Below are 14,038 nucleotides of genomic sequence, written 5' to 3'. Positions count from 1 at the left end.
TAAATAAAAGGTGGGGGATCCCTGGGTGGCGCAGTGGTTTAGCGCCTGCCTTTGGCCCAGGGCGCGATCCTGGAGACCCGGGATCGAATCCCACGACCGGCTCGCGGTGCATGGAGCCTGCTTCTCCCTCTGCCTGTGTCTCTGCCTCTCTCTCTCTCTCTCTCTCTGTGACTATCATAAATAAATTTTTAAAAAATAAAAAAAATAAAAGGTGATACATTCATACATTCATACAGTGGAATACTTTATGACAAGGAAAAAGGATACATTCACCCAACAGTGTGCAAAAACAGGCATGAACCTCACCCAAAAGGCTGAGCAGATAAAGGCAGCTTCAGAAGAGTACTTTTTATTTGATTCCACTTTCAAAAACAGGCAAAAACAAATTGATGGTAATAGAAGTCAGGATAGTAGGTACCTCTGCAGGGGGAAAAAGTTATGCTAGAAAGATGTGAGACTGGCAGCCTGGTCCCTGCATCCTGTCGGGTGAACAATTGGGGATAAGTGAAAGTGAATGGGGGTTCTAGGTCTTTCAGGTGGCTAGGTTTAAGGTGACCATAGTCTTGATTTGCCAGGGACAATCTTCGATATGCCTGTTGTCTTGGCCTTCATTTGGATAGAGCACTTGTCCTGAACAGAAGTGTTCTGATCTAGATGATAAATTCCATGGTCACCCCCATGGGACCCTGTCTGCATGAGCTCTCAGCAATTTGACATGGAACAGAAACACAGAGGATTCAAATCCTGCCCCGGGCTTGGAAGAATCACAAGAATGCTGGATTTCAGCATGCCAATCTAGAGGGTCATGTTACTCAAAGAACACCAGTTCTCTACCCTGGTGAAGACCAAGCTGGCTTTGGCCTGGAGGGCCCTTGGCTGAGCATGATAGCAAGAAAGTGAGACCATACTTTCTGAAGAGCCCCTCAGGCTGATAGCAGTATTAAGTGGAAAGTCCCTAGACTTCCCTCTCAGCAGCTGTGGCTCCAGTTCCTTGACCTGGAGGCTGGGAAGTGCATAGGCCCATCTCAAAACAACCATCTTAGTTGATATAGGATCCTCCGGTCTCAGAATATAGATTTGTGTTCCATTTTTACAACAAATTCAGGAACGGTAGGTGCTTCTTTCTGTTATTGCATCAAGGGCATTTCTTGACTTTTGGAGGTGATATGGGCTTTAGAATGATGAAGCCCTATAATCTAGGCATGTGGGGAATCAAGATTTCCACTTTGAGCCAGAACGGAAGATGGTTATTCATCTCCCCTTAATGATAGATGTGGATATTCATTTATGATGCTGGTGATGACGACGACAATGTGATTTTATTATTAGTAGTAGTATTTGGGATGGTTACTCTTATGTGCCAGTTTGGCTGGATGAAGGGATGCCCACACAGCTGGTGAAACATTATTTCTGGGTGTATCTATGAAAGCATGTCTGGAAAAGATTGCCTTTGAATCAGTAGACTGAATAAAGGAGAGCCATATTCACCAATATGGTTAGGTGTCATCCAATTTGTTGAGGGCACAAACAGAACAAAAATGGGAGGAAAGGAAGGACATATTCTCTCTCTCTTCTTGAGCTGGGACATCCATCTTCTCGGGCCTTTGGACTCTGGGATTTATACCACTGGCAACCTGGGTTCTCAGGCTTTCAGACCTAGTCTGAATTACATTATTGGCTTTCCAGACTGCAAATCATGGTATATCTCAACCTTCAAAATTGTGTGATTCCCAAAATAAATCTAGATAGATAGATAGATAGATGTCATACATTTGTGTATGAATATCTATATAGTTATCTATATAGAATATTTATAGATGTGTCTTTATAGTTTTAACTGTATTTTTATGGAGATACACATATCTAAAGATCTTTTAAAAAGTATTTTTTATTTAAATTCAGTTTGCCAACATATAGTATAATACCCGGTGCTCATCACCTCATGTACCCCCCCTTAATGCCCATCACCCAGTTACCCTATCCCATCACCCACCTTCCCTTCTGCAACCCTTTGTTTCCCAGAGTTAGGAATCTCTTATGGTTTGTCTTCCTCTCTAATTTTTCTTCACTCACTCAGTTCCCCCCACTTCCCTTACAGTCCCTTTATTCCTCTATCTCTATCTCTATTTCTATCTCTATCTCTATCTCTATATGCATGTATCCTATCAGTTCTCTTTCTCTGGAAAATCATGACTAATGCAGTATTGAAGCAATATTGTATTAGTCAACATCAATTGCCTGGGTCCACTTGTAGTTTCTGACCCACCTCTTTCTGCCTCTAATCTGTCGACCATACAGCTCACCATTTTACCTGTTTTAATCATACCCTCAATTACTCAGTTCTGTTTTCTTTCTTCCACATCTATTCCTGCAGCATCCTTAACTTGGCTCAAGGCACCTCTCTGCCTTCTCTGCTTCTGCTGCTGGGCTGCCGATGTTAATGGAAAGTCCCACCATTGTGCAGAGAGAAGGATCTCTGGCCTCTGGCTAAGTTTTCCAATTGTGCCCTACCCATCCTTCTAGGTATCCTGATCACTTCTTGCTCTTTCTGCTGCTCTTACATCAGCTTCCTCCATTTTTATTAAAACTTGTACCCCACTTTTCTTCTCCCCAATCAATGCACACTGTCTCTCCCTCTTGTTTTAAGTATGAAATAGAAGCCACCATATGACAACTCCCTCGGTGTCCTACCACACCTGTCAACACACCCACATCTCCACCCACCCTCTTTTTTCTTTCCTGCCACGATAGACATTTCTCCCCTCTTCAAAAGGCAACTCAACCTCAATACCATTCTCTACCACCTTCTCTCTTGGGTATACTACCTATTTCTTATTAGCTTTTAAGTTAGCTCAAAATCTCTCCTCTTGAAAATCAGTCCTTTAGGGATGCCTGGGTAGCTTAGTCGGTTAGATAGCTGCCTTTGGCTCAGGTCATGAACTCAGGGTCCTAGGATCGAGCCCTATGTTGGGCTCTCCACTCAGTGGGGAGTCTCCCTCCCCCTCTCCCTCTGCCATTCTTCCTGCCTGTATGCTCTTGCTCTCTCTCAAATAACTAAATAAAATCTTTTTAAAAAATCAGTCCTTTGACTGATTTTGACTCTGCTATGGCCATGTGCATCTTCTTCCCCACATCACCATACTTCTTGAAAGGCATGCCTGGATTCCTTGTGTCTACTTTCTTAACTCTTTTCAATTCTTCAGTCTATGCCACCTCTCTTCACCACAGCCCCCAAGATGCTCTCACCTTGATTAACAATCACCTCCTTATCACTTTATCATGCAACAGCCTTCTGCCCTTATCTACAGAACATGGCAGCATTCGATATGATTAAAGACTCCTTCTTCCTTGAAATTTTCTCCCACCTCAGTGTCTGAGGTATTGTCAGCTCCTGGTTTTTCTCCTGGTTTTATAGCAACTCTCTTTCCTCTTTCCTTTGCTAATATCTTACACATTGGGCTTCCTTGGCACTCCTTTTTTCTTCTCACTGCACACATTGTGTAGGTCAGAGCCATTCCCCTGACTTCCACTATCTCCCGAATATGGGCTACTCCCATATCTAAATTTCTATGGAATGGCACTCTGAGGTCCAGACCTCTCTAATGAAGACTTTTGACATGCACATGTCTCCCAGACAGTAGAAACTCAGAAATCAAATGCACGATTTTTCCTATCAAGTAGGTATTCCTCGCACTGGCCTTTTGCCCATGTGAATGGAATTAATATACACTCAACATCCAACATCCAACTATCCCTCCCATTCCAAATCCTCTTCACTATCCACATCTGATGATCCATCCCATACTTCCATTTCATTAACAAGTTTCAAACAACCTTTATGTCTCTATTCCCACTACCATTTTCTGAGTAGAGTTACTATCTACCTGTTGGCTAGTTTATCACAACAGATTCTTAAGTTGCCACTTTCACTCATACCCCACCCTCACCCCATCATTATTCTAAATCCAATATATTGGGTTACTCATCATTTCACTTTAAGTTCTCAGGGCACCAATGATTTATCAGACTTAATTCACACAATGACTGGGCTGCCTTTCCCTTATCCTACCATTCCAATTCATTTCCATGCTGTAGAATTCTCTTTCTAAAGTGTGTAAGGATTATTATAGCAATTCCTTGCTTAAAACTATTCATTGAGGCCCTATGGGTTTAAAATTCATTTATTCATTTATTTATTTTAACTATTTTCATTGATTTATTTGAGAGAGAGAGAGCACAAGTGGGGGGAGGGAGAGGGACAGAGGGAGAGAGAGAAGCAGACTCAATCCCAAGACTTCATGACCTGAGGCAAAGGCAACCACTTCAAAGACTGAGGCAACCAGACTTCCCTAAAGTTCATACTTTTAAAGCTTGTAAGCTCATGTTCTTCAGCATGTGTTATCAGGCCCTTCATGGTTTGGCCCCTGTTGAATTGCACCAATCCCCTCTCCAAACTCATATGTTGAAGTCCTAATCCCCGCTACCTCAGAATGTGACCTTATCTGAAGAGAGGGTCTTTACAGAGGTGATCAAGTTAAAAATGAGGTCTTTAGGGTGAGGGCCTAATCCAACATGACCAATGTCCTTATAAAAAGGGGAAATTTGCTTACAGAGATGCAGTATAACAGAAAGGAAAACAATGTGAAGATTCAGGGACAATGCGATGTGAACACAAAGACAGCCATCTGTAAGCCAAGGTGGGAGGCGTATAATGAATCCTTCCTTTGCAGCTCTCAGAAGAAACCAACCCTGCCAACACTTTGACTTTGGACTTCTAGTTTGAGATGATAAATTTTTGCCACTCAATTTGTGGCATTTGTTTTGCAGTCCCAGCAAACGAATAGCGCTCCTCCCACATCTCCACCCTGAAACCTGCCTTCCCCACCTTCTTGCTCCAATAGCTAGCCAATCTGAACTTCTTATAGCCCCTGAATATGGTAAATTCTCATTTATTTTCAAGCCTTTGTATAGCCTGTTCCCTCTGCCTGGAATGCATGTAATGCTTTTGCTATATCATTAGTGGTCTCCTCTGGAGAGTCCTTGACCATCCTGTCTACCTAAGATTTTATGAAATGCATATAACACATTCTATATGGGAGTAGTATGCACTTACTCCCATGTAAGCACTTACCAAACTATGTTGTCATTCTTTATCTCCTCCGCCAGATAACAAAATTCTTGAAAGTAGGGATTGTGTGTTGGAAATCTACAGTTTGTGCCTCTTCAGCACCTCCTTTTGCTAATAGCAACTCAATTTTCCCTTAGAAAAATCTCACTTTCTCTACTGCCACCCCATGAGATTCAAATGATCCCACCCTACAGCTCAGGGATGAATGGGAGATCCAGACCCTGTGAGTGAATGTGTACCTCATTCTCAGGGCCACAGAGATGGATTCCAGGATGGGCCCACTGAGAGAGAGCTGTGAGATTTCTGCTGTGACTCTTAGGAAAGAGAGAATCTTTTTACTAGAATTGCTAATCTGAAGGGTGGATGTCTAGGACTTCTGACAATCTGTGTGTCCTTCTTGCTTCTACATGGGGAGAATCCACCAGAAAGTAAGAGCAGAAAAAAAAGTAAGAGAGGAGCTGGGAAGGCAAAGCCATGGCATGAACCAAGATCAAATACTCTAAATTAGGGCTTGGGATCCCCATTCCAGGGCTCTTTTCACAATATATCAGTTCCTACACACAGTTTACATATTCACTGATGGGGAAAAAAAACAGTAATAAATTGAGGAAGGTAAATCAAATAAAAACTGACCCTTACTTGGGCGGTCTATGTGTATCTTTGATGCCCCGTTCATTATGCATTTTCTACACTGATGAAAACATTGAGTTGGCTAAGTTGTGTGTGCTCATGTATTTTTACAGCATGTTTGTGACAGGAGAGTCTCCTCCTTTTCACAAAAGTCTTCATCGTATTGGTGTCAGTAGTAAATACAAGTGAAACGGGTACTGTTTGAGATCAGGGGTTTTGGAGAGAAAAACATTTGGCTGCTGACTCTATATTTCAAGTATAGAACCTTAAACAATTGGCTGAGCCACTCAGAGCCTCAGTTTCTTCATAGGTAAAATGGAAATAATAGTGATTTCATGGTGCCATTGCACACACACACGAAATAGGACCCGTGAAGGATGTGGCATAGTGCCTGGTGTATCATACATCAGGGGGAGAAAAAAAAATCTCATGTCTTTTTTCAAAATAAACATTTTATTTAAAAATATATTTATAAATTTTTTAAAAGAACACATGCCAACTTTGATATCTTAGCCATTGCTTCTTTTCCTGGCAATCCACATTTCTTTCTGGTAATGTATAGTTCGGTAAAGGAGACCAATGTGAGCACAATACAGAGGTCCCCACAGAGAATGAATGCTGGCTTTTTTTTTTTCTTTTCTTTGCAAAGCACCTCTTTGGGTTTCTCCAAGGCAGAGTTTCAAGCACCCTTTTTCCTCACTGCAGGACCACTGGAGGGGAACTGTAGGAGGCAGTGTGGGTTCCCTTCCTTTGGAAAACGCTAGAATAGCATCCAGGATCCCCATCATTATACTTTCCTCTTCCATAAACACTCTGGAGCTGTTAAACCATTTATAAAGGAAACTCATGTGATCAGTGTCCATGATGGGAGGTGATGAAAGAAGCTCAAGAGATGTTCAGGAGTTTATTGGTCCTAATCCATTGGGGGGAAATCACCAAATCCTAGAATCAGAAGGAAGCTTACTTGTATGTTATCAGCTCTAGTGATCCTATTCCAATTTCCCTGGTAAACAGAGGAGAGGGAAATTCCTCCCAGATCTCTCCCTATCTTGAAATCATCTTCTAGTGCCTAGTCTCAGCCTAGCCAGGGGTCTTCTGAAAATGTGGATTCTAGAATCAAAGCCAGCTCCTTAACACAACCGAGCAGCTCTTAGAACCATAGGACCATCTTGTTCCAGAACCATCTAAGAAAGAACTAGAATTTCAGCAGCTGAACCACTCTGCTGGTTTAGACTGGATTTATAGGAAAACAAAGACCCCAGACTCTTTTCACTTTGAGTTCTCTCATCCCTGACAGCAAACTGGGTGCCAGCCCTTGTGGGCTTCCCCCAGTGGCAAATGAAGGCCTGGGTGGGGGGCAGGGATGCAAGTGCTTTCCTCCTAATGGCTCATGTGGGAACTCTTTCCCCCCCAAATGTCCCTTTTGCATAGAGACCTAGTTATAAAAGTCAAAGACAGGGGCTGGGGGTAATAATAATAATAATAATAATAATAATAATAATAATAAAAGCTTCCTTCATCTTTCCCTGATTTTCAAGGGGTTTCTGTATCTGGCAATGAAAACAAACCCTAAAGCTCTCACAGATGGTTTAAGTGGTGGGGGAAATGGAGAGAACTCCCAAGTGCTATGCTGCTGTTTGACCCCAGAGACAAGCAAAAAAAAAAAAAAAAAAAAAGTTACTGTGGGTGATAACTTTTGGCAGAAAAGGGTCTTTCTACTCTCACTTCTGGAAAAATGAAGGATTTCACTCACCCCCCCCCCTTTTTTTTAAATTAGAGCTAAAGGTTTCTGGTTTGAGGACTGGGAGATTCCTAGTGTTCTTGCTTGTAGGAAGCACAGCTCCCCCATCACTGAATTTGAACCATGTGTATTTTGTCAGGTTAGTAGTGGATGTCTGGTGTGCCTGGCACAGGTCAGACATCAGGTAGTTGTCCATTGGATGAGGAAACTGGATGCTGGAGCTTTCAGCGGGCCAGCATTTGTTTCTGGAAGAACTAATGGAGTTTAAATATATTTTGAAAAGGACTGTCTTGAATGCTTGGGATAAGTTTTTTGAGTGTTTTTCCAGATTAGAAATAAATGTCTTTGAACAGTGAAAGCCACCAGTGCACAGACCCTTGACTATTCAGGTGGAAAGTCTCTTGGCTTCCCTCTCTTTCTTTCCTCCTTCCCTCCCTCTCTCCGTCCCTTCCTTCTTTTCTTTCTCCCCTCCTTCCTTCCCTTCTTCTATCCTTCGCTTCCTTCCTTCCTCCTTCTCTCCCTCTCCTCCTTATAACAGAATGAGTGTTGTCTCAATAATATTGTTAGAAGCAGGGCTACTGCTAATGAGCACCAGCTTAATGGGAGCATTTGCACAAAGGCATTTTCTGACTCTGTTGGATAAGTTTGAACCCATGCGGCTGCGGCCACATTGGGATTGGTACAAACTCTGTGTCTGCAGGTCTGCTTCACCATGGTGTGTGTGTGTGTGTGTGTGTGTGTGTGTGTGTGCACAAACGCTGTGCACTAGGAGCCTAGAGAAAACTGTGTGGTTATCTCCAGGCTCTGAGAGCATTAAGAAACTCGAACGTGGCCATCTTCAGAAGTCTCTGTGCATCTCCCAGTCATGCCCAAATGATCTCCAGAAAAGAGGATGCACTTAAGAGTTTAAAAGTACTTAAAATAAAAACGCCCAATAGGAGACAGATGAATTAGCATGGTCTAGCTGGTCCACTGGGTGCAGCCAACTTCTTCAATTTTCTCCCAGGTATCCCTGGTTTGATACCGTAAATCTCCCATCTGATCTATGCAGAGACAGAGTGAATATGGTACGTGGAGCCTGTGGGGGGCTGGGGGCTGAGACCAAGAATCCAGGGGTCCACTCTGTGCTAAGTGTGTCGGATGGCAGTAGCAATATCCTTTGTTGGCTGTGATGTGTGTGTGTCAGTGCTGGTAATTCCTACAAAGGTCTTAATGAAAATGCACAGTCTTAAAGTACAGCAGCCTCCCTACCAAGTCTAGTCCTTCTGCTAGAAATACCTCAGGTAGGGACACTACAAGTTTGTTTTCCGAAGGCAGCAAGGTGAGGGGCGGGGGGAAGAGCATAAAAATTGCACAATGTGGCACATGAAAAATGTACTGACCAGCAAGCTTCATCAAGATCCAAGTAAAGCTTCAACATCAGAGGGACAAATGTGAGGAAAGCGTTAATAAGATTTTCTTCCCCGTAGCCTCACCTCCATGGAAAAGACTGGTAATTCTTCCCTCTTGATTTTTGGTTCTGATGAATGACATAAAGGCAAAATGAAAAATGTACCATGTGAATGTCTGAAAGCACAATGCAGGTCAAGGAGTGTAAAACTGGGTTTCGTGTCTCTTTGATGCTTTTCTACGAGAGACTGTATTTACCATTCCCAGCAACTCATGGTGAAGCTGTTCAGTCGTTCCACATCCATATCCCTTGTCAAGATGAGCGTGTTCATGGGAAGCAAGTGGCTGTGAGTCATCGGGCTAGAGTCGTTAGTCATACACAGAGAGGCAACATGCAGTCTGTTGATGAATCAGGAACTCATAGTGAGAAAGGCCGAGTATCATTTCACAGCAAATTGGGGCTTGAGGGCTTTTGGTATAGAACTCTCCATAACACTGCATTTCAAGACACGTACAAATATACACACGTGTGCAGACCTACACATATGCACATATATATGCACACATATATACACACATACATATGCATATGTATATCTCTATACACACATGCATACCTGCCCCCACAAAAGACTGGGCAGCTTTCAGAGCAGCAGTCCCCCCCAAAACACTCTGTGTTCACACATGTTTACAAGCTAACAACGGAATGACTTCTGAATCTTTGGTTTATCAAAAAGAGAACTTCTAAAATCACAACATTTTTGGTTATCTTCTCCATAAGTGCACAGTGAATATTATTATTATTTTTTTTTACAAAAGAAGAAAACAGTGCCTTAGTGATTTAAATTAAAAAAAAAACCAACAACAACAACAAACCAACCAACCAGCAATAGCTACTTTCTACAGCATGCAACACTATGAGACGGTGAGTTGGAGCCACAGTGAGCTTGAGAGAGACCGTCCTGCCATTTGAGTTTTTCAACTCCCAGCAAAAGCACGAGGTAATGAGGAATGCACACAAGACCATCGTCTTCCTTCTTTCCTTCGTGTTCCATGTGCAACCGTGTTTTTCTTTTACTGACTCAGACCTGAAACACTCTCTCCTTGTAAATATAATTCAGATCTATCTTTACAATGTAATGGTTTCCAATTTCCCCAAAACCACCCAAATCAATGATTGCTATGAATCAAAATGGGAGCAGAATGAGCTTTGAGACTGATGGGCCATGTCACCAGTTTTTTTCCCCCAAGGACATTCTTTCGGCCTTTTCCTTCCTTCCTTCCTTCCTTCCTTCCTTCCTTCCTTCCTTCCTTCCTTCCTTCCTTCCTTCCTTTCTTTCTTTCTTTCTTTTTCTTTCTTTCTTTTTTTTTCCAGCAAATGATGCATACGGAGAATGAGTTCTCTGGGAGAACCTGGTGTTTTAGCCTTTTAAAATATGGCTTTATTAGGGGTATGGCAGCTTGTTAGATCTGAGGAGTCCCTCTTGATATTGGGGCAGAAAGAGTTTCAAAGGAAGAGCAAGAAGAGATTGGTATCTTGAAAGAAAAGTGGGAGAAAGATAAACTGAAGTAGACCACCAACCCCTCCCCCCCAAAAAAGTTGGACCTCCCTAAATAGTTATCCTGTTGTAGTAATCAATGGTGCTTATTCTCATGACACATGAAACAGTGATTTTTAGGCCTGTCTGAACGATTCCTGGTATGGCTTCCTGAAGCTAGAGATAGTCTTTTCTTCTGCTTATGGGGTCACTTCCAGTCTTTGAAACTAAAGGGGGTTGTGTTGGGGAACCTTCAATGGCAGGAGGCTTTGAGTTTTGTTGGAGTTTTGGTTCTTGACTGTTCCATGGTGCTTATCACCACAGAGACAGTTGGAAGTGATCTAGCTACTGGCTGGCAAAGAAGGGAAATTCTGGGTAGCGTTCTTTGGACCAGATATAGGTTAGTTGTTATCTGGGATCACACAGAGTCCTGGGTTAAGGCCTGGAACCACCCCAAGGGGGCAGCTTTGCGGTCAGGGGACACCCAGTTGACTTCCTTTCCCTGGGAACGGACTGGTTCTGTCTCTCTACTTTACCTCAAAAACCTAACTGAAGTTGGGCCTGACTTCTGTTTTGAGAGACAAGGAGGGAAGTGATAGGAAGCAGCCTCCACCACGGGTATATCTTCCAGAAACGGTGATGGTCATGCTATACCCCCTAGACATCTTTCCATAGTATGTCTCATAAATTCATGAGAGAGGCTTACCATGTGAGATCTTGCCCGAACCATGCCCGTGAAAAATTATGGGCCACGAGAATATTGGTGTTTGAAAAGGCAGTGAAAGAATTTCTTTTTTGGGGTGGGGTGGGGTGGGGTGGGGGCATTCTTGATCTGAGAAAGCACATTCTGGAATGCATTGCTGAAATCATTAGCAGTCACTGACTGTTGGTGAATATTACATTATATATATAAAGACTCCTATTTGTTCTCGCTGATGGTCACAGAAGTCTCCACGGTTTCTTTGCAATTCCCTTGTCCTCTTCCTCTCCTCCTCCTGCTTTTGGATGGTGTGAGTGTCTTTGGTTGGGTGCTGTCCCCCGCGGGACTCCCAGCGGTCTTCCTCAGCGCCCCGGCCTCGGGCGCCCTACCATTGCTGTAAGTGCAGGTCCATGGGGGAATTCAGGTTGAGATCCGTGACATCCAGGAAATCAATGTTAAAGATGCTGGGGCCGCCCGTGCCGAGGGAGCTAAAGCTCGGGGTGGAGCTGGGCGGAGTGAGGTCCAGCCACTCCATGGTCTCCCACGGGGATTCGGTAAAGCTGAGCTGCAGCCCGCTGCTGTCCACAGACGAGGGCGAGAACTGAGTCTGCATTGGGGACAGGGGGCCCGGCAAGATCTCGTGTGCGCTGAACAGCTCCTCTGCAGCCTTCCCGGACAATCCATCCACGATCCCATCGAAAGGAGGCTCCTCGCTCCCAATTTTGAGAAGGGCGACATCGCTCACCTTTCCTAAGGGGCTCTGGGAATTTAATAAGACTTCAAGGTGCTCGTCGCTGTCGGCGCCATAGGGGTCAAAGGAGAGCTGGGCTCCAGAGGACGAGGGCTTGGCGACGGCAGCAGTGGGGCTCCGGGAGGATCCGGCTATCTTGGGGACTTTCTGAAGACACGAATGATCCTCTCTAGCGTCGGCTGGCATTTCTGGTGGCAAAACACAACGGGAACTGTTAAATGGCTTCAAGTGGAACAGGTTACATAGGATGGATCTTGGTTGTGTGTGTGTGTGTGTGTGTGTGTGTGTGTGTGTTTATTGTATGTATTTATTCATGAGAGACCCAGAGAGAGAGGCAGAGACACGGGCAGAGGGAGAAGCAGGCTCCTTGCAGGGAGCCCAATGTGAGACCTGATCCCAGGACCCCAGGATCACACCCTGAGCCAAAGGCAGATGCTTAACCACTGAGCCACCCAGGCGTCCCTACATAGGATGGATCTTTGAAACAAAGGAGTCACACTTAGACATGAAAGGTCAGACCAGAAAGGTCACTGCTTCTTCACCCAGTCTCATCCTCGAAAGTGCTCCTTCTGTGCCCAGTTCTTCTCTCCCGTCCCTCCCCAAACACTTTCTATGTGGCAGTTCCACTCTCATCAGCCACCTCTCCAAGAAGGTCCCTTGACCTGCTCCTTCACTGATACCTGGCTGTCCCCAAGGACACTGCATCCTCCTTACATTCTCAGTGGGGGAGCCAGAAGGTGAGTCATCAGGCGCCACACCACTGCCACCTTCTGATTGTCACCCTCGTCATCCTCCTGCCAGCTCCTCGGTGGTTTCGAGGGTTGCGCCGCCCTCCCTGCAGTCATCTCCGGGTCCCCCTCCCACAGGCACTGAAAACCCCATTCCCCAGTTCACTGCCCTTCCCACTTCAGCTCTTGTCCTTCTCCGTGACTTCGGCATCCTGGGAAGGGGCTGAGTGTCCAGTGGCCTCCCAGTGCCTTGACACCCTACCGCCTCCACTCGGTCCCTCCATTCCCACTCTGTTGGACACCCTAGAGCCCCAAATACTGCATTCCCTGGAAGCTCAATCTCAAGCAAAATCTCCCCTCTCCAGCCATCCCCTCCCATTCCTCTAGTTCATTTATTAAGCACCCTGTGATGAGTTTCTCAGCCGCTTGGGGTCACTGCAGTCTAGACTCTAGTACTTTCTCCATCCAGCAACCCCCTTGGCTCTCGCTTCTTTTCCTGCCTAGCCAGTATGCTCTGCTTCACCATCATAGCTCCATCTTATAAATATTCTCAATCCCTTTGCTCTTTTCTCCTTGCATCATATTCCTGTGGCAAAACCCCACACCTAGGGGTGCCTGGGTGGCTCAGTCGGTTAAGCGTCTGCCTTCAGCTCAGGTCATGATCTCCGGGTCCTGGAATCAAGCCCTGCATGGGGCTCCCCACTCCATGGGGAGTCTGCCTCTCCTTCTCCACCTCTCCACCTGCCTTTCTCCGTGCTCATGCTCGCTCAAATAGATATAAAATCTTTAAAAAAAAAAAAAAAAAGGCCACGCCTGGATGAATCTTGGTTGCAAGAGAAAAATGACACAATGGAGCTGACTGGTCTCACTTTAGATTCATGATCACAGTCCTATCAGTGGCACTTAATACAGACTAGAACTCTACTGTGCTTCCCCAGAGAATTCATTCATGAGGGATTTATAACTGTCCTTGAATGGTTCTTTGGTCCTCCAATCTCCCATGCTCTCCTCCTGCACCCTTACCTTTGCTGATCTGGCCATAGATTTCATTAAAAATATAGGGTGTCTGACATCACCCTCTCCTCTGTCTGCTACAAAAACTTACAAAGATACACATGCCCATGCCCATCTTTTTCTTCTTCCTCTTGCTACGATGTAGGAATTACCTGTTCACTTGCCTGTTGTCCATCTGCCTTCCCAGACTGCAGGCTCCACAAAGGTGGGGACTTGGTCTGGTGCGGCCCTGAGCCTAGTACCATGCCTGGCCACTCCTTCCCTGAACCTTAAAGTTCTTATCGAAAGGCTTGGCCTTGCGGTGTGTTTGTTTGTTTTTTCCTATCTACATGTTCTCCTTACATGATCTTAATGCATCTGTGTGGTTTCAAATTCTGGGCATATGCCATGTCTAGACACATGCCATAGACATGTGTTAT

General features: G+C 44.7%; 1 protein-coding gene across 1 annotated transcript in view; it reads right to left on the bottom strand.

Moving 5' to 3' along the window:
- Nucleotides 1–6,192: 6,192 nt before the first annotated feature.
- Nucleotides 6,193–14,038, bottom strand: part of MYOCD (myocardin) — a 101,198-nt gene continuing 93,352 nt past the window's right edge. The window contains 1 exon segment of the mRNA XM_041772193.1: nt 6,193–12,065. Coding sequence (XP_041628127.1) covers nt 11,512–12,065 — 554 coding nt within the window. The 3' untranslated portion in view covers nt 6,193–11,511.

Source organism: Vulpes lagopus, chromosome 10 (assembly GCF_018345385.1).
Source record: "Vulpes lagopus strain Blue_001 chromosome 10, ASM1834538v1, whole genome shotgun sequence".
NCBI classification, from domain to species: Eukaryota; Metazoa; Chordata; class Mammalia; order Carnivora; family Canidae; genus Vulpes; species Vulpes lagopus.
This window is presented reverse-complemented; position numbering and strand designations above follow the sequence as displayed.